Here is a 20439-nt window from a genome sequence, read left to right as displayed (position 1 = left end):
CATTTAAATTTTATATATTTTTTAAAGAGAAAAGGGTGATGCACTTACCGTATAAAATAATTTTATATTTTCAATTAATTATAACTATGTATTTAATTAAATTACTTTTATTTTTAAAAATTTTAATAATATAACAAATTGATGGTTTTTTATTAAATGACTATGTAAAATATTTTACCTTGGTGGGTGTATATCCATTAAAACTTTTTTTAAAATAATTATTTATATTAATTCAATTTTTTTAAGGCAAATATTTGGGAAGGTAAAATGTGAAGATAAAGTGTTAAGTTTGAAGAGTGTATGCGGTGGTGGGTGAAGTTGAGCATAAAATGTCTACTGCGTTTAGTTTCAGTAGCAGCACTCAAGCGCTAATTCTGAATTCAACTTCACCTTCAACTTCTTTGTCACTAAGAAGAATCATCACAATCTATGTTCCAAATTCAGTTAACAAGGTTGTTGGAAATGGAACAAGAACAGGAAGAAGAAAATGGAATATGGCAGTTAATAAATCAGTTACAACTACCACACGTTTCGATGATAGTGTCGTAGATTCAGCTTCAGCAGTGGTGAGAAAATTCTATGAAGGAATCAATAGACATGATGTAGATTCTGTACAGTATCTTATATCTGAAAACTGTGTGTACGAGGATCTTGTCTTTCCTAGCCCCTTTGTCGGTCGTAAGGTGATTTATGGAAATTTTGTTTTTGGTTAAATAATTGATTATGGAGATTGGTTTGTGAAATTTTGTTGGTGTTATTTTTGCAGGAAATTATAGAGTTTTTCAAGAAGTTTACTGATTCTACAAGCTTAGATCTGCAGTTTGTTATTGATGATTTGTCTATGGAGGATTCTTCATCAGTTGGAGTGATTTGGCATTTAGGTGTGTTCCATATTCAAATTGAAGTGTTCTTTATATCTATACATTTGATTTATGTATTACTCATAAGAGTTTAATTTGAATGGAATTTCCGCGTAAATTTTATGTAAATGTCTAATGAGAAAGTCGCGGAAGTAGATTTCATATAGTAAAGAGTTGCAGGTATGATTTCAAATCACACTATAATTGCAGTGAGATGCGGTTGCAGAGACTATCACATCAGGAATATTGCGACTGCAATTGTGATTGCGGAATACATTTTATTGAGGTGTTATGTATTATTAACATTTGTTATGGTCTGCAGAATGGAAAGGAAAGCCTTTTCCGTTTAGCAAAGGATGCAGCTTTTATCGTTTGGAGGTGATTGATGGCAAGAGACAAATAACGTAAGTAATGATATTCTTGTGGAAGTTAAAAACTGAGAAAAGTAGGTTGTGGTTTAAGCTGATGAAATCTAAGAAACTTTTAATGTTTTTACTAGTTTAATTTCTCGATTCATCGTATATTTTGTTTTCGGATAAACAGATATGGGCGAGACAGTGTGGAACCTGCAATCAAGCCCGGCGATGCAACCTTGGTATGTGAATTGTTTTTCAGCAATGCTAGCAAGTACTGGAAAATCATCAGCTATACTGTGCTCTGAAAATTGTTTTTCCTCTCCAAACTCTGATTTTAGTGTCTTTTAATTGTAAAACAATGAAGATATCATACTGATCCTCTTGAGAACAATTTATATGCAGACACTGATAAAGAGTGTGACATGGCTTCTTCAACGATTTCCTCAATTGGCAGACCGATTCTAGTGAAAGCTCTTCATTATTTTGGAGTCTTGTAGTTTGGATCATGTAACACATAAGATTCTCTCAAGTAGAAAATGTGATAGTGGTGTATATATATAAATAAGAACAAAGTTAAATTATTATCTAAATATACATAAATTTACTAAATTTTCATATAGTTCTTCATAATTTGATTTTTTTTATCATTTTCTTTACTATTTTACCCCTTTCATATAGGATATTTCTGGTTTACTCCTCTGTAAAATAAAAAAATTTGAAAAATCAACTTTGCCATTTCAAAATACTAACAATTTAGCTCTTAAAGTCAAAGTCCGCAGGTTTACTGTGGATTTTCTTTCAGATTTTCCTATGGATTTTGACTTGTGAGACTAAATTGCTAGTATTTTGAAATGACAAAGTTGTTTTTCAAAAAAAAAAATTACCAGGAGGTAAACGGTCAATATGGCAAGGGGGTAAAATGGTAATTTTTTTGGGTTAATATCTATTTTGCCCCTTGCTATATGGGGTCTATTTTGCCCCCTCAAAAAATCCAGTCATCAGAATTATCAAGAAAAACACCCTTACCACTAGACTGCAGCTTCGTTTTTGTCATATAGTTGCCTTAAGTAACACTTAATAGCTACTCAAAACGTTATTAGTCAATATATTAGTTAATAGTTAATATTTAAATTAATAATTATTAGCAAATATTTATTAGTTAATAGTTAACATTATTAAATAATAATTAATATTTATTTTACTGTTAAAGTTAATTAAATTATAAAATATAAACAAAATAAAATTATTATAAACTAAATTAATTTAGTTTTAATTTAAATAATTTTAACTAGTTTTAATTTAACTAGATTAATTAAACTAGTTTTAAATTAATTAATATAGATTAAATATAATTAATTTAGTTTAGTTTTAATTTGATTTATTTTTAATTACATAAAAATATAGGAATCTTCATATATTAGATGACGAATTGCAACTTTTTTTTAGTAGAGGATTTTTCAAACAGATCCATAAATTCATATTACAGATGGGCGAAATAGACATTAACCCTATCCTTTTTCTTTTTTAGTTAATACTTTTTGAAACCATTTGTACTATTCATCAATCAGGAAATTCTGTGATCAAATTAAAGATACTAACATGCTAAGATGTGCTTTGTATGAATGAAAATATATTGTATTTTGTATTGAATATTAATAATATGACAGAGTATTATAAAAAAAATATATTAACATATGGGTCTGTCAGGAATGTCAAAAGAATTAAAAATATTTATATCAAATAATATTAGGAAAATCACATGGATTCTAGAGCCTTCACTTGTCACCAGAGTAAAATCACATTAGAAAAATGAGAATAAAAATAGTATAAAAATTAAAAAATAAGAGATTTACAAATCAGTACACCAGAGCTTCTGTCCCAGCAAAATGGAAAAAATGCAACAACTCTACCAAGATATTACTGAGAAATTACTGGTTGACCTATGTGTATGCGCGCGCACGAGCGCTCGTGAAAATTTATGCAGATATGTTGCAGCTATAAAGGGTCGTCTCGAACGTTCCAAGGCCGGGATTTATTTTGCGGGAGCATAGTTGTAGAGTCTTGATTCCTACTTCCATAGCTACTTTGAGAATCATTAAAGAAAGTGGAACTATCTTGGCTTCCAAAAGCCATTCTCCTAAACATTTTGATCTGTGCAGATTGTTGTGCAGAATCAAACACTGAACTCTGCCCCGGTTTCATTCCATTATTCAGATCGGAAAACTCGGCCATGGAATCAAAAGCTCTCATAACCTGGAAAATGATGATGAACAAACCAAAGCATGTACAACAAAGTTAGCGTCTTCAAAATCAATTCAATGAGTGTATGGCAACAGCGTGTTGTAAAGTTACCTGACTCATCCGTGGCCTCTTGACTGAGGAGTGACGCACGCAGGCTGCGGCAGCCTCAATCATTCTAAACATTTCGTTTCTGTTGTAGTTCTTATCTAGTCTTGGATCCACCAAAGTTTCAAAGTCCTCTGTATCGAGTGCTTCAATCAATAGAGGCCGAGCCTGGAAATAAAGATAAGATACTATTTAAATCTGAAAGCTATTCTTTTCAACTTGTATGTCTTGTAAATATCTATAATAAGCAAAGAAATGTTACTGGAAATGTGTAACTCACCCATTCAACCAGGCTCTCATCACCAAGTGGCTGAGATGCATCTACAGGCTTCCGACCTGTAATTAGCTCTAAAAGCACGACACCAAAGGAATATACATCAGACTTATCAGTCAATTTTCCACTCGTCGCATATTCTGGTGCCATATATCTGCCAATTCAGAACAAATTGTTCCATTATATATACTCATAATGATAACAATGCATATTTTAGTATTATCAATATTCAAATGATTCAATATCAGCTACAAGCAGCAGTCGGGAGGGAAATAGAGAATGAAGCCTGTTTTGGATTGACTTATTTGAGTTTATCTATTGGAATTACACTTCAGAGACTTTCTGGAAGATCTTATGAAAACAACTTATAAATGAACAGTTTACTTTCAAATGTAAACAGAAAAACATGACTCAAGCGATACTACAAACAGAGGGGTTTAACCTACCCAAATGTTCCCATTACACGTGTAGTTACATGTGTGTTTGAATCCAGTGCTAATTTCGCAAGCCCAAAATCTGAAACCTGTTGGCCAAATAATATCAATAAAACAAAAAGTCCCAATTAGAAAAAGCGACAAAATATCAACTCGGAGATGCTCAGCATAAGTTATCATTTAAGAATGAATTGATTTATAAAGCGCATACTAAAAAAAATTATGAAGTATTCTGCATCCGAGGGTATAGATTATAAACGTGGCTTACCAGAGCTTCAAAGTTGTGATCGAGAAGGATGTTTGATGACTTAATATCTCGATGAATAATGCGTGGATGGCCTGAGGAATAATCAAATAAAAATAGGATGAAACAATATGCTATAGAAACCAAAACAAACAAGCTTAGAAACACAAACAATTCTAAATTTGCAATTGAAAATAATAGAACCTCCTGTGATGCGTTTTGATTGTGGTTGAAAAATATCGGAAGAATTACATTTACATGAGCAAAGTTTAAAAGAAAAATGTGCATTTCGCAAGACAGTGTCTAAGCTAAAAGGAAAATGTATGTAGTACGATGGAAAAGCTGTCTTTTTTGGATAACTACAAATCTGAGAAAAAGAAGAAACTTACAGTCTTCATGTAGGTAAGCTATTCCACGAGCTGCACCAGCAGCAACCTTAACTCTGATAGGCCAATTCAAAACGGGTGCTTTTTCATCTGTAAAAAATTAAATTACTGGTCATGTTTTAGCTTGAAATGTAGATGGACACAGTTCATACATGTTCAATTTCCTTTTTTCTTCCTTTTTCCGCCTCTAGCTTGATGAGTGTCTAATTTTGTTTTAAACTTCTAAGCAATTTTTAATGATAGCAATGAAAATAAGGGTCAATGGTGATTTGGTCACACACACACACACACACACACACTTCAATGACCCTTGATGTCTCCATGTTGGTGTATGTGCTTCATAGGTCTCGGAGGTGAAGATTTGTGATGAAATTCTTATTAATTCAAATCACTTAATCATAGATATGTATCTTACCATGTAGATGATAATGAAGAGTATCGTTGGGAACATAGTCGTAGACGAGCAATCTTTGATGCTCAGATATACAGTAACCAACCAAAGAAACCAGATGACGGTGATGTACTCGACTAATAGTCTCAACTTCTGCTCTAAACTCACGTTCCCCTTGTCCACCGCCAATTTTAAGCTGTTTTACAGCTACTTCTCTTCCATCTAGCAAACCTTTGTAGACACAACCAAATCCACCTTCTCCCAACAAATTCTGCTCTGAAAACCCATTTGTAGCTTGGATTAGTTCTTCATATGTTAACCATGATCTTGAATTATTTACTCCACTTGGCTCCGGTGGTGAATACACATATTCACTACCATTGCCACTCCCATTCAAATTGGCTGGAGTGTATGGCTTCAAGAACAAGGTACCTGTAGGAGAATATATATGTTTCAAAACAAATATTAACAGCCATTTACAGTTACTATTAACATGTGGCGGTTATATAGTGCCTTGCAATTCAAACATAACGCAGCTAAATTCCTAAATTTGTAGAAGAAGTAAATTCTTCCTAGAATTTTCAGTGCAAAGTGCAATACCTGAATTGTGAGACGAGGTAAATGGAGAAGGCGCAGCATAATCAGATCTGGATCCTTTCCCCTTTTTCTTTTTCTGTACAAAGAACACAGCGATACCAAGAAGGCTGAGGACAATTAAACTAACTACAACGCCAATAGTAACAGCAGCTCCGGTATTTAACCCTCCTGAATGTGAAGGAGTGTTGTTTGTGGCTATATTACCAGAACCGTCAACACTTGGTCTAGATGGCAATGGCACATTTGGACTGCCACCATGTACTGTTTCGTTAGTAGGAGTTGCTGCAGGTCCTGAAGTAAGAGTTGATGGTGTGGATGGAGGTGGAACAGTTGAAGGGGAAGGAGGTGATTGAGAAACAGATGGAGGCGATGCATCATGTGAAGGAGGTGGTTGAGAAACTGATGGAGAGGATGCATCATGTAAAGGAGGTGGTTGAGAAACTGATGGAGGGGACGCATCAGGTGAAGGAGGTGAAGGCGTACTTTTTGGTGGCTTTGCGTGTGGTGCAGGAGGAGGATTGGCAGATGGTGGCTTTGATACATTACCTGGAGAAGGAGGTGGTGGAGATGGCTTTGATGATTTAGGGGGAGGGGAACCAGACGCTGGAGGTGGTGGAGACAAATTTGGAGGCGGAGGTGAAGTTTCATCGGGAGGAGGGGCAGCGGTAGCTGGTGCAGGAGGTGGTGATGTTACAACTGGTGCAGGAGGTGGTGATGTTACAATTGGTGCAGGAGGTGGTGATGTTACAACTGGTGGTGGTGGCGATGGTGGTGGAGAACTTGGCGGCGGTGTAGTTGATGGTGGAGGAGAAAGGGGTGGAGTTGGAGACGGAGGAGGAGATACGGGTGGCGAAGGAGGAGGAGTATCAGGCACTGTCTCTGAAGGCGAAGGAGGAGGAACTGAAGGATCAGAAGGAGGAAGAGCCGTAGGCTCCGAAGGAGATAAAGGAGGAGGAGAATTCGATGTTTGATTCGACTGAGGCGATGGTGGCGGTGGTGACAAAACAACAACACTAGATGATGGAGGCAAAGCAACAACAGGAGAAGCATTTGGAGAAAGAGTAACTGAAGCCATCACTCACACTACAAAAATCTTCCCTCAAACAAGACAATGCACCAACCAAAAACACTCACTACATTCCAAAACCCTTCAACAACACTCAAAACTCCAATCTTTCTCCATAAAATCACAACACAGAAATTCCAAATCAAACATCAGATTTCAGATCAACTCTCCCACAAGCAAACCCTAATATCCCAAATTTCAACACCCACAAACTACTTTCAATAAAGTCAACATTTCTATACTCTACAAAACCTAACAATACTGAAATTTCACAATTAAATAAAAAGAAACCCACAAATTCAGCAATATCTCTGACCTAAATCAAAACATAAGAACAAAATGCAGCATACACAGATCTCAAAAAATGAAAAATTGAACAATGATTTATGAAAAGAGAGAGTGGAAAGAAAGTGAGAGAAGAAAAATGTATAATTTAGGGGAAAATATCAATAGTGGAACATACATAGAGCACGAAGAGAGAACGTGGAGACGACTTTGAGAAGGAAGATCAACTACACTGTCTGTCACAAAACACGGTGGTCATTCACATTCACATACAGTGGGAAAAAGGCTGTGAACCAATTGAAAATTGAAACATTCAATCATTAACTATTTTAATTTGCTTTTATTACTTTTTTGGAAATGAAAAAAATACAAAAGGTCTTCTCTATGTGAGTATTTTAGTACTATGTCCAAATTTATTTAAGATTCCATATGAGGCTATGTGAGTTTCATAAAAAGATAATGTTAATCATTTATTTTAGTGAAATGGTAATGATAGTTGTTTTAGATTGTTTGTGTGGTTTAAGTTATTTTATTTGTATTCTATCTATAAGTAGAAATTATAAATAAGCCTTGGTTTACTTATTGATACAATGTTACAAATTTTATTTTGTTTATTTATCTTAATTTTTGTTTATTTTTTTAATCTTTATTAGTGTCAAGAAGGTATTTACGGTGTTGATTAGTTTATTTGGAAATTGTTCTCTATGGAATCAGATTAATCGATGAATGATAATATAAAAGATCTTGGAATGATATAGCAGGATTCTGATGCGACGGAGAGGGAGCTGACCTGCAAAGTTATGACTCCAACACTCAAGTCAGTGCATAATGAAAATAATGTGAGAATGAGAATGAATTTTTATACCTGAAATGACATGTTTTTCCCTTTATATAAGGAGAGCATTTAAAGTTGTTTGTGTTAAGTGAGATGCGGTGTATGGTTAGCCATTGGATCTAATCAGATGGTGGTAGACGTGTCTGGGGAGCGAAAATGTTTTTGGATGAATGAGACACATTTTCCATGCGTTTTACTGCGAGGTGGTGCTCTTTGACATTTCGCCTTGGGACTTACGAACGACTCATTACAGTTGTCATTCAAACGCTTGTCTGTACTATGCAGGTTGAGGGTATGTCGTGTACACCTTTGGTTTGGTAGGAGTATATGAAGAGCATTGGTGGATCGTCACTATCATTGGGAATACACACATTAAATGTCTTTATTGTAATAGGTAACATTTTGTAGGGAGTCTTTGCGCGTGTCACAATACTAGTAAGTAATACTAGTAAGGTACTCGTGTATTTTAAACAATCTTCGATGAAATCTTGATCGCTGGTGGTGCGTCTCACGTTCTCCAACGTAGTGGATTGTACAATCCCCTGTGACTAAGGCACGCATAAAAGGTTCCTGAAGTATCATTTCACCCCCCTTTTTTGCCATTTGTAGACTATAAATGCTTTTCTTCTTTTATATTGTCAACTTCACTCTTTCTTGTGAGCTATTTTGCACTGATATTATGATTAGGTTCATCTATGGTATCTCAATAGGTGGTATCTGAGACACATGGACGGTCAACTCATTCCTTTTATGGTAAAGTCTATTTATTTCTTCGTGTTTTCACTTCCTTCTTTGTTAGGGTTTTTGGAGAGTATGTTTCTAATATCTTAGATGCTCAAACTTCTATTATTGTGTGTATTGTGTTATTTCTTCATATTTTCCTTTTATTTTTTCATAGTATTCTTCATAATGAATACTCCACCTACCATGCTTTGTAAGGAAAGAGGAGACAAGTCGCCAGTGTGGATGGATCATAAGACATTAGACACTGCCTCTACTTTCGTCTATGTGGGAGGTTCCGATTTTGGTTTGATTAAGGTGGGACCCTCGTATGAATAGGGAGTGCTTATTTCCACTGAAGAGAATAACGTATGAAGCAAGTATGACAAATGTGTTATTCCTATTCACGAGTATTTGTTTTCTCTAATACATTTATGTCTCCCTTTTAATAATTTCAAGGATGGAAGTCTTAATCACTTGTTAATTTCGCCTTAACAATTACATCTGGTGAGTGTACAAATATTGACGCTCTTCTTCCATGTTTTCAAAGCTCAACATAGCTCAACTGTTTCATCAAAGGATTGGCGCTTGATATCTCTTCGGAAATGCACTAGGATGTTTAATGTTTATTCGGATTGTGTCAAGCACTTAAAGGATCAATTTATTTTTGCACTTATTTGTTTTTCGTATTAATTTTTCAGCATTAACAGCCTGCACAAATAAATTCATAACTAGAGCTGGGAGTATCGGATTGAAGTGTTCTACCAGTCGTTGGAAAGCTAAGAGAAAGAGCTATGACTTTTGTTCAGAAGTCGAGAGCTGAATCGGACTGTAGCAGGGCCAAAAAATTCGTGCAAGTTGCAGCATTAGTTTATTTTACTGTTTGGGTCATTTGTAATGGGCCGGGTCGACCCGGTTAAGTTGTGAAACGGGTTTGGGTGTTTTCACCTACGTTAGGCAGCCAAAAACATTTGGACGAAACACTATTCACGAATTTGGAGAGTTTGTTTTGTATGATCATGAGGAGCTAATTCACCAAGGATCAATCTGCTGTGACTCGGATTCCACTTTGAGGTTTTTATAATTCCAATTATTTGTTTCCTTTGATTGTTGCTATAGGATAGATTTCTTAAATTCGATTGTTGATTGATGATCCTGAATCAATTTCGTGTTAACATAGCTTTTATATTATCACGAACGATCAAAGTTGCGTTTGCTTAATTCGTAACAGTTTTTAATCCGTTTGCTTAATCCGGAATTCAAGAACATTCGTCGTATAATTTTTATTGCGCTTGTCTGTAGTTGTGATAATCGAATAGAAACGAACGAACCCATTAGGGAATTGGGATTTTATAAGAATCGATGATAAGTTGGGAGTCGATACAGTAGGTTGATTCGTTTTAGCTTAATTATTAATCACTTATTTTCATAAACAGCTTATTTTCAGAATCACTTATTTTAAGCCTTTTTCTATAAATCGAACCTGAACCAAACCCCCCCATTGATTTTGTTCAGTTAATATAACACAAGAATCCTTGCGATACGATACTCGAGTCACTTGTCGCTATCTACGGTCTTTTCAAAATACTCGTTTTTTATCCGTGCGCGACAGCGGAACACCTGGCCGCACTACCAATGCTCTGACATATTTTTTAAGTTAAGGCGCCAAAGCCGCTACTTGTCAGATTCTAGGCCATATCTTTACAAGATGGATGATTTGTCTACAGAATGCATTTTCCTAACAAGGTAGTTGGTGTCCTTCTTCGAGGATTTAGGTTATATTGCGTTGTTTCTTCATATTTGCCTTTTATTTGTTCATAGTATTATTTATAATGAATACTTCACCTATTATGCTTTGTAAGGAAAGAGGAGACAAATCGTCAGTGTGGATGGATCATAAGACATTAGACACTACCTCTACTTTCGTCTTTGTGGGAGGTTTCAATTTTGCTTTAACTGAGGTGGGTCCCTCGTCTGAATAAGGAGTGTTTGTTCCCAACAAAGAGAAGAGTGTATGAAGCAAGTATGACAAATGTGTTATTCCTATTCACGAGTATTTGTTTTCTTTAATAGATTTATATCTCCCTTTCAATAATTTCGAGGTTGGCAGTCTTAACCACTTGTTAATTTTGCCTTAACAATTACATCCGGTGAGTTGGGCTTACGTTAAAGTCTTCCGATATTGGTACGAATATAAGAAGAGTGTGCAAATATTGACGCTTTTCTTCCATGTTTTCAAAGCTTAGCATAGCTCAACTGCTTCATCAAAGGATTAACGCTTGGTATTTCTTCGACAATGCACTAAGATGTTTATTGGGATTGTGTCAAGCACGTCAAGAATCAATTTTCTTAATCACTCCTCTCAACAAAGAAACCCACACTAAAATATGTTCCATAAACCCTGGGCGCACTAGCAGTGCTTCGACATATTTTTTAAGTTATGGTGCCAAAGCCACTTCTTGTCAGACTCTATTATGTTTACAAGATGGATGATTTGTTTAAAGAATGCATTTTCCTAAAAAGGCAGTTGGTGTCCTTCTTTGAGGATCTAGGTTATATTAGGGGCATTGCCCCTCCTAATGTAGCATCAAAGAAGCAATTGAAGTGGTTCATAGAGATGTGCCTACTGGTGGAAGTTGACTCTAAAGATGTCCAAAAGGTTATTTTTGGTGAGTGAGTTGGGGGATCATATCTTTTTTTGAATATTATTGTACCTTGAAAATACCTCAAAAGTGTGTGTTTAAATATGATTTTGATAGAAATTTTTCGAACTCATTATTAAATGCTTCTGTACATTGATTATGTGATTACCTTGTCAAAGTGAGTGAATAAAAGTGAGATAAGAGACAGAGTAGGCGTTGTTGTACACCAAACTAGGTTAACAACTCTGTGTGTTCTTTTACTTTAAGTATTCTTATATGTGTTTATATTATTCATTGTGATTTGATCAGATATCGGTGTCTTGACATCTCTTAGGACATCTGATATTTGCATACCAGAATTTCAAAACCCCCTTGTTATTTACTTTAAATTCGCATTATCATTACCTTGTTTGAATTCGCAATCCATGTAGAAACGAATTATTTTATTACTTCAACGAGACAAGTACACTTGCTAGAATTGTCATCATAATACCATTGAGAACCCTAAGAAAAATAAAAGATGTTATGTTATGAATTTCAAAAAGAATATATTTGTTATAATTTTAAAACATAAGCATTATAAATGATCATCATCAGAAAAGAACAAAGTAGGGAGAGATTATGGAGAGAGAGAGAGAGAGAGATATTAGAGTTGAAAAAGGTTGGGACATGGAGGTAGAAAGCAGAGAAAAAAAGTGAGTGCGGGAGAGAAAAATAAAGGGAAAGAGACTTTAACTCCTAATCCATTACCATACCCACCTATAAAGAAGAAAGATCTTACAAAAGGAAAATATAGGAAGTTCCTTACATTGTTCAACAGCTTGCAGGTAACTATACTATTCTTATAAGCACTATAACAAATTCTAATTTAGGCTAAAATCTTAAAAGAACTTCTAACAAAAGTGATGAGATTCCCTAATAAAGATGGATAACTTATTAGAAGGGAGTAGTGTGTTCATACAATATAAGCTTCCACCAAAGTATCTAGTGAGATCATACAATGTAAGCTTCAACCAAAGTTACCAGACCCAAGGAGCTTCAATATACCCTACAACAAAGGCTAACTAAATATTCATAGGGCATTATGCGACTTGGGATCAAGAAATAACTTGATATCACTCTCATTAATGAAAAGACTAGGTGGAAAGACAAAGTCTACAAATATGACATTGACTTTAGTTGGTAAGTCTTTTATTGTCCCTTCATTCTTCCTCGTCAATTTCCTTCTCTACCATCCTTTCATTACCAGCTTTGTTATCATCATACTCAGTTGCTCCTTGCTGAACCTATACCCTAGGAAAATGAAGGGAAGTTATGAGCAAAACTCATTAAATATACAAAAATATTTTCCCTTTGGGGAGCCCATACGAAACGGCGTGATCAATGAACGAATGATTACCAGTTGTAGTGATGAACCTTTGAAGTCAAATTCAGAGAGTGATCACGAACGACGGGTATTTTGTTTATACGAATAATATATCTCCAATCACAATGATAGCTGATTCCAATGAAAAGAGAGAGAGAGAGAGAGAGAGAGAGAGAGAGAGAGAGAGAGAGAGAGAGAGAGAGAGAGAGAGAGAGAGAGAGAGAGAGAGAGAGAGAGAGAGAGATTTTAGGTTTCAGAAAACTAGGATTTCTAAAACGAATTTGGTAAAGTAAAAAATTACTTCAACACAAGAGTTATATTTATAGAACCAATTATGTGGATTGCAAGTTGAACAAGCTCACTCAAGCACATTGTACCTTACAGTATATTGTATTCTACTTAAATGCATCTTATCTTATGGTGTACTATGTTTCTCGAAATAACGCTAGTGCATTGCAAGACCACATCTTTGAATAAGTTTCACTTATTTATTTAATCTCTCATAAATCAATTCTTATGTTTGTGGTCCTATAGGTTCTTGTAACATTAGAAATTATATTAAATCACACACTTAATATAATAAATAGTGAGTTATACCTAACAACATACTTAATATAATAATTTTCAGTATTGAGTCCTTAGACATTTATCATATTATATATGATGAATAAATTCCATCTAAGCCACTCATGCTCCTCATCATTATTTTTTATGATGCTCCTCATCATTATTTTTTATGAAGTACCCATTTATACCAATATATCTACAAAAATATAAACTCATCCAACTTCAACCCTCTATGCAAGAGTCTTGGCGAGACGTGAAGAATACCCCATAAAGGATGTCGAACAATGATATGCTTTTTGTGAGTACATATTTAAATGAGCTCAGAACAAAGAAAACCACACAATTAATTATTTCACAATAGCTATTACAGTCACTATAAGAAATACTCGAATTTCCTGCGGATTTACCTGCGGATTTCAGCTGAATTTCCGCAGGAAACAAGTTACCTGCGGATTTTCCTGCGGTTTTTCGTCCCCAGCTAAAACCTTCGTGGGTAATATTTTCGGCAGGAAATTCCGCAGGTAATTCCGCAGATAATTCCGCAGGTAAGGGAATCCATCCTGTGGTTTTTAAGAAAACACAAGAATTGATAAAAGACAAATTCATCCTGTGGTTTTTAAATAATTTGATTTATAGTACACATCTTTGATAAAAGACAAATTCATCCTGTGGTTTTTAAATTCATCCGCAGATAAAAATTAAAATTTAATTTAAAATACTTTGAATTTAAATAAGACAAATTCATAGAACAATTTGTTACTATAAAAAATATTACAAAGTTAGTAACAAGTACTTACATAGTCACATTACTAGAAATACTCAAACAACCAAGCTACTAATGAACCGTTTGACATCCTGGGATAATAAACTGGTACACTGTTCCATTATATTCTGAAAAAACTCCTCTAAAACGTAAAACAACATTTTAACCAAATCCAAATCCCTCACTTGCTTCGTGAATCGCTAGCAGTAACCTCTCTTCCAAATGTTGTTTAGATGGATACGCCGGCAAATCCAATTGATTGAAACTGCACCAAGAAAAGGATGATGAATGACCAAATGATAACATAGTATGCCTACTATAAACCATCCAAACAGAAAACAAATATGTATGTATAGTGAATGAATTGAAAAGGGCAAAAAGATATACCAAGTATGAGCAGAAGGCAAGTGATCAGGACTTCCATATGCTTTATGTGTCTGAAACTTCTGGGAGCCTGAAATTCCATGAAGAGCACTAAAACCTTCCAAAGGCTCCTGAAACATCAATACTGAAAATCAGAACTCCAAATTGCACTATAAATGTTTTCACGGCTCTCTAATAAGGGTCAATGATATTCATTTTAAATCAAGTAGGATACAAAATATTAGATTCAGTTTAGTTTGGACAATTTTCTCTCTACTAAAATGCTTCGCAAATAAATTAATAGCTCATATAATGGGCTAGTTGAAAGTAGCTAGCATATAAGGGAATCCATCCTGTGGTTTTTAAAAAAACACAATTTTTCAGTTGGTAAAAGATTAAAATACACAGAGCTCTTTTAGCAGTATTATACCTTGGACGTGCCAGTCACAAATTGCAAAAGCCGAGCCTTGTCTTTGCTTAAATCTTGGACAACCTCCCAAAACCATTGAATAGCCGGCGATGCAGCACTATATCCAGAATATTCTGTATTTGCTCTCAAGTCATCCACTGAAACAAAATGCACTACTGTTAAACCTTCTGTTTTATGGGATTTAAATAGTCATAAACACAGCAGGAAGAAGAGCAAATAAACATAAATGACATCAAAAAAAGGAATGGACAACTAAGTCTTACAATCAATATCAGAAGCCCACTGATCAATAACTCCAGCTCTTTGTCATTGAATATGGATATCAACTTTCTGGGAATTAATTCATTGAACCCTTCCAAGAAAGCATTTATTTGAGGTCAAATAGTAGTTGTCAACTCTCTGGGAATTAATTCACTGAACCCTCCAGGTAAGTTGCTAGGAACTTCACTTCCTTAATCTCAAATTAGACAACAACAGTTTCAGTCAACATCAAATTCTCATCGGTGTTACTATCAGTGCTACCTTCAAGGTTTTTTATGGCAGTCTCCACCTCTTCAATTGCACCATATCGTAGGTTTGCAGCTTTGGCTAGATCATACCGCCTCTCAGCCTCCTGTAGTGCGAATATAGTTCGATCAAAATAAAAGAAAATGGAAAGTGAGAGTAATATACTCTTTTTCCTATATATAGTATTATATATCTTGTTGAATACATATTATGAAGGTTTTCCGCTAAATGATGTACTTTCCTTGTGTTTATATTTCATAGCTTAAATCTAATATCAATCAATCATGTAGGGGTCACTATATGCTTAAGATTAAACTCGTCTCAAATTCTATTAACTCCCTATAGTTAATGACACTCAATGGGATTAGTCAGTATAGTGAAAACATGCTAGGTCTGCAAGTGGAAATATATCTAGTTACTAGGATGTCATTAATTATGAAGTGACTGTGTTTAATCATTACTCCATACATAAGCCATTAACATTGTCTCCAAGAGATCTAGATTCATATATATAATACTATTAATGCATCAATAATTCAAAAACTGGCATGAAGAAAATCAAACTAACAAAGAAGAAATAGTATCAAATGTGAAAACTAAGTGTACTTATTGAATCAGTTCCATTACTAACACCCCAAATGTTTTTTTACAAAAAGATTGAACTTACACAGTATGGTACTTTTGCTTCCTGATTTGGGTTCCCTCTTAGCCAAGCTTCACCATCATTGAATCCATACCAGTGTGCTTCAAATACTAATTTCCCTTGGAATGATAGCTTCACTGGTCTTTTGGAAATAAATGATAAGTCTCTGGCAAAATTAAATCCAGATAAAATTACAAGAACATTTGGATTTGCTGCATGAACTGCTTCTGCTCCTTGCACCATATACCTTTAATTCATGACAAACAATAACTTAGTATCATTAACATAAAATTCTTCTCTTTTTCTTTCTTTCTTTACATTGTTTTAGTCTTGAATTTGTTCAGTAATTTTTCTTTCTGTACCTGCATGAATTTGTTTTATATATAAAAAATACCATTCTAAACTAGAGCATAAATTAGTCTAAAGTAATAGGACAGGGAGTCACTAAGCCTCAAATTTGTTCAGAGGAATTTCAACAAACACCTTGTTTGCAAAACTCAAGCCAGTGTCAAAAGAGTAATTCTCATCAACAATATCAACAGACAGGTCAAGAATAGTAAATAAAACTCCTAACTCACAAAGCCTAAGAACCATACCGTAGTTGCCTTAGAAACTCTAATTGAATCCAAAAAATACAACTGGTTCAAGTTGAAGGTCACGTAATGATAAGCACGAAAATGACCTCCTTTCTTCGATTGGAGGAGCGGTGGCCGGAAGGAGAGGCGGAAGGTGGTTCGACGGCGGTGGCTCGAAATGGAAAACGTTATGGTTCACTAGATAGGCCACGAATTGAGGAGTATGAATATGTTGTTATTTTTTCATTTTGAGTTCGTGGTGGTCGGAAAACTGATGAGGGAATGCGGCGGCGCTAGGGTTTTCACGGAGAAAGAAGAGAGCAGAGCGTGTTCACGTTTTGCATAATGAGAAAATGAAAAAGAAAATGTTAAAAAGGCAAAAATGATAAAATAAAATAGTTTAAGAAAAAATAATAATAAAACTAAAATATTTTTAATACTTATTAATTTTTTTTTGTATTGATAATATTAAATATTCTTTCTACTAAGCTGTAAAATTAAATAAAATTATCTAGAGATAAACTAAAAAAGACATAATTTAATTTAATTCAAAATAAAAAATTAAACATATAAGTATTTCTTTTATTGTTAAAATTTTAAGTAATTTTATTTTTCAAAATTTGTATACCTTTTATTTTTTTTAAAAATTAAGATTAAATTTAAAATTTAACAATAACACAATTCACATTGAAAATAATTAATAATTAATATAATAATATTGAATAATTAACCATTAAAATTTTATTAACATTTTTATATAGGTTTTAGGAAAAATTTTAAAAAAATTGTAAAAGTATTTTCAAATTAAAAGCTTTATAAATAGGATTATATTGATAAAAAACATAATTAATTAGTCAGCAAACCTACAAAAATATATAAAAGTTTAAAAAAATGATGAAAATTCACAGAAAAATTTATAGAACGTTCATGAAAATATAGAATAGTTTGTTATTAGTTTCTTAATATTTAGTGTTTGAAAATCCAATTAAATTATAAGATCCTCAAAATATATGCCCTTTAAAAAATTTATTTTAAAAAAATATATACTAAAGAATATCCACAACCAATGTTACAAGTAAATTAATAGTAACATTATATATGTTCTCACATAATATCATTAGAATTTTCTAATATAGATCTCTCAAACTCTCATATCAATTTTTTAACAAAAGATTTCTCAAGTAAAACTTCACAAACCTAGTAAAAAAATTTTGCAAAGAAACATTTTATTTTAAAAGAAAAATATATTACATTATTTTTAAATTCAAAAAAATAGTAAAATACAATATAAAATAAAATCCGCAGGAAAATTTCCTGCGGAATTACCTACGGATTTTGTAATGTAGTTTGGTTTTATTCCAAATAGAGCTCCGCAGCAAAATCCGCAGAAAACTTTCCTGCGGAATTACCTGCGGATTCGTTAGTATAGTTTCATTTTATATACAAAATATATTTTCCGCAGAAAAATCCACAGGTATTCCTGCAGAATTTTCTGCGAAATTCTATTCCGCAGTAGAATTTATTTTATTTAATGAAGTCGCAGGAAATTCCGCAGGTATACCTGCGGAAACTTTTCCGCAGGAAATTCCGCAGGTAAACTGTGTATTTCTAATAGTGAGTATTACAAAATTTCAAATGAACATTTTACATCTTAAAACAACAAACTAAAAATAAAAATTCAACATACAAATTATAAAACAAACCACACAACAATAAATTAGTAACATATTTTTATTAATTAATTAAAGTTACTTAACTCTACTAAATTCATATGAAATTCATAAAATTTAGTGGAGTATGTGTAAACTTTAATCAATCACAAAAATATATTTATTCTAGACACAAAGTTACTCAAATTCATAAACTCTTAACCTGCCTCATCAATTGTTTATTCTAGACACGAAGTGACTCAACTCCATGTAACTCCAAATTCTGAATATTGTTTTTCCTAAGTCGACTTTCAATATATTTTCTTATCCCTTTTGGAATCACATGATAGATCTCTTTTCCATTTTTATAGCACACCAAACCAAAGATTAAGAAGACCCACAAACCCAAATAAATCCAAGCAATTATAGGCGAAATAATCATCAAAGCTAAAAGTGAAACAATTGCTCCAAGTAAAAGATTAACCAAGATCATGAATGGAACCTCAAGCTGCATCACTTTGACAAGCACCAAAACCATGTAGTAAAGAGTAACCATGAAAGCCAAAGCACCAAAACCATGTAGTAAAGAGTAACCATGAAAGCCAAAGCCATCATGAGTAAAGACTTTTCCTTGCTTGTATTTATTGATGTAAGTCCAATTATTGCAAACAATAGCCCAAAATATTGGCCAAGTAGTTTTCCAACTTCTTTCAAGCTACAAAAGGTTGAATTATAATACAAAAAAAAATGTTAGACACATGCATGCAAATAATCTTCCAACTTTCACTAGTGATATGAAGCACCGACACCTCTAAAACCAGGTGTGTCGGTGTCTATGTCGATAACGGACACCTGCACTGATACTTACAATTACATTTAATTTATTTATTTTTTCAAATTATTAATAGTGTCGCCGTGTCAGTGTCGGAGTCGTTTTAGGGGTGTCCGTGCTTCATGAATGATGAGATGAGATTCGAAGTGATTCACGTACCTTGTTGTATTTGCATATTCAGCCATTATTCTCCAGACTCAACTTTTGATATGATGAGCTCAAGGGAAGCTTCAATATATATAACCCTTTGATGAGCATTACTACAATTTCTTCGAAGAAGGCATATCGTCACCTGAGCTTTCTTTTTAAACTTGCTATTAAGCACAGAAGTTTTTATTCCATTTCTTTGATTTCACTGTTGTAAGTAAATCTTATGAGGTAGGATGCAACTTTTTAGGATTTGTTGACTAGATTAATCAATTCTCCACTTTGTTGCATCGTTTTAATGGTCTCCGTTTTTTAAGTTAAAATTTTTTACTTTTTGTAATTTATTACTCTTTGCCTTTTATTCATTTATTTTACGTCATGTGTGTAAAAAGTTATACAAAATAAAATTCATTTTTTTTATTTTAAGAATTTATATTTTATATCTTAAACCTTAGAAATCCGGTCCACTAGTTTTTTTTTTTTTTTTAACAAAAGAAAAGATGTCATAAATTAAGAAGAGAAGACAAATTATACAAGGGAGAACCAAACCAAGACTCCAATAACAAAGTTTAAATTTAGGGATACAGTTCTTGTCTAACAAATAATCTCTAATGATATCTTGATGAACATAGTTGAACCAAGAGATAGTCTTGGACTTTAAACCAATGCTAGCCAAAGAATCTGCACAAAAATTGACTTATCTAAAATTACGGGAGATCCTGAAATCAATGTTTATCGTGTAGTCCTAACACAAAAGCAACAAGACCGAAGTTTAATCCAAAACATCAAAACATGATTTTTAAAAAGCATTAATAACTGCAATAAGTATGTGTGTTTTTAACTTTTATTTCTTTTGATTAAAAATTTTCAAATTTTCAAATTAAAATAGAGAATTCAAATTATTTGAGACAACCTTAAATTCTTATATTATTATACGTTTTTTTTTTTAATACTAGTAATCTTTATACTTTTTTGGGTTAAATATGTCAGGGGTCCCTATAAATATGACAACTTTCAATTTTAGTCCCTATAAAATTTTTCGTCAAACAATGGTCCTCGTAAAATTTTCTGTCCCTATTTTTGGTCCCTGCCGTTAGATTCCACTAACGGAGGCTTACGTGGCGCGCCACGTGTCACGCCACATGAGTTAAAGTCAACACT

At 33.6% G+C, this 20439-nt stretch overlaps 3 protein-coding genes across 4 annotated transcripts; 1 reads left to right on the top strand and 2 right to left on the bottom strand.

Annotated features, from left to right (window-relative positions):
* Positions 1 to 260: 260 nt before the first annotated feature.
* Positions 261 to 1825, top strand: LOC131630563 (uncharacterized). Its single transcript, XM_058901344.1, has 5 exons — positions 261 to 683; positions 767 to 881; positions 1183 to 1264; positions 1404 to 1455; positions 1619 to 1825. Exons 1-5 carry the CDS (start codon positions 330 to 332, stop codon positions 1679 to 1681), a joined length of 666 nt encoding a protein of 221 aa, XP_058757327.1. The 5' UTR covers positions 261 to 329; the 3' UTR covers positions 1682 to 1825.
* Positions 1826 to 2903: 1078 nt separating this feature from the next.
* LOC131630555 (proline-rich receptor-like protein kinase PERK8) lies at positions 2904 to 7603 on the bottom strand. 2 transcript variants are annotated; one of them, XM_058901338.1, is made up of 9 exons: positions 6318 to 7603; positions 5892 to 6275; positions 5316 to 5723; positions 4904 to 4990; positions 4539 to 4609; positions 4283 to 4359; positions 3843 to 3990; positions 3569 to 3730; positions 2904 to 3469 (listed from the first exon to the last, which is right to left on the bottom strand). In XM_058901338.1, the coding sequence occupies exons 1-9, from the start codon at positions 6961 to 6963 to the stop codon at positions 3212 to 3214; spliced, it is 2241 nt and encodes a 746-aa protein (XP_058757321.1). In that variant the 5' UTR covers positions 6964 to 7603; the 3' UTR covers positions 2904 to 3211. The 2 variants fall into 2 exon arrangements, with proteins under 2 accessions (XP_058757321.1, XP_058757320.1); XM_058901337.1 differs by having other exon boundaries at positions 2906 to 3469; positions 5892 to 7601.
* A 6394-nt stretch (positions 7604 to 13997) lies between these two features.
* Positions 13998 to 15235, bottom strand: LOC131630546 (E3 ubiquitin-protein ligase UPL1-like). The gene is made up of 4 exons (XM_058901326.1): positions 15220 to 15235; positions 14926 to 15092; positions 14520 to 14626; positions 13998 to 14397 (listed from the first exon to the last, which is right to left on the bottom strand). The coding sequence occupies exons 1-4, from the start codon at positions 15233 to 15235 to the stop codon at positions 14295 to 14297; spliced, it is 393 nt and encodes a 130-aa protein (XP_058757309.1). The 3' UTR covers positions 13998 to 14294.
* Between the last annotated feature and the right edge of the window lie 5204 nt (positions 15236 to 20439).

Source organism: Vicia villosa, unplaced genomic scaffold, assembly GCF_029867415.1.
Source record: "Vicia villosa cultivar HV-30 ecotype Madison, WI unplaced genomic scaffold, Vvil1.0 ctg.000696F_1_1, whole genome shotgun sequence".
NCBI lineage: Eukaryota > Viridiplantae > Streptophyta > Magnoliopsida > Fabales > Fabaceae > Vicia > Vicia villosa.
The sequence above is the reverse complement of the archived record's forward strand: the minus strand, read 5'-3'. Positions and strand labels throughout refer to the sequence as shown.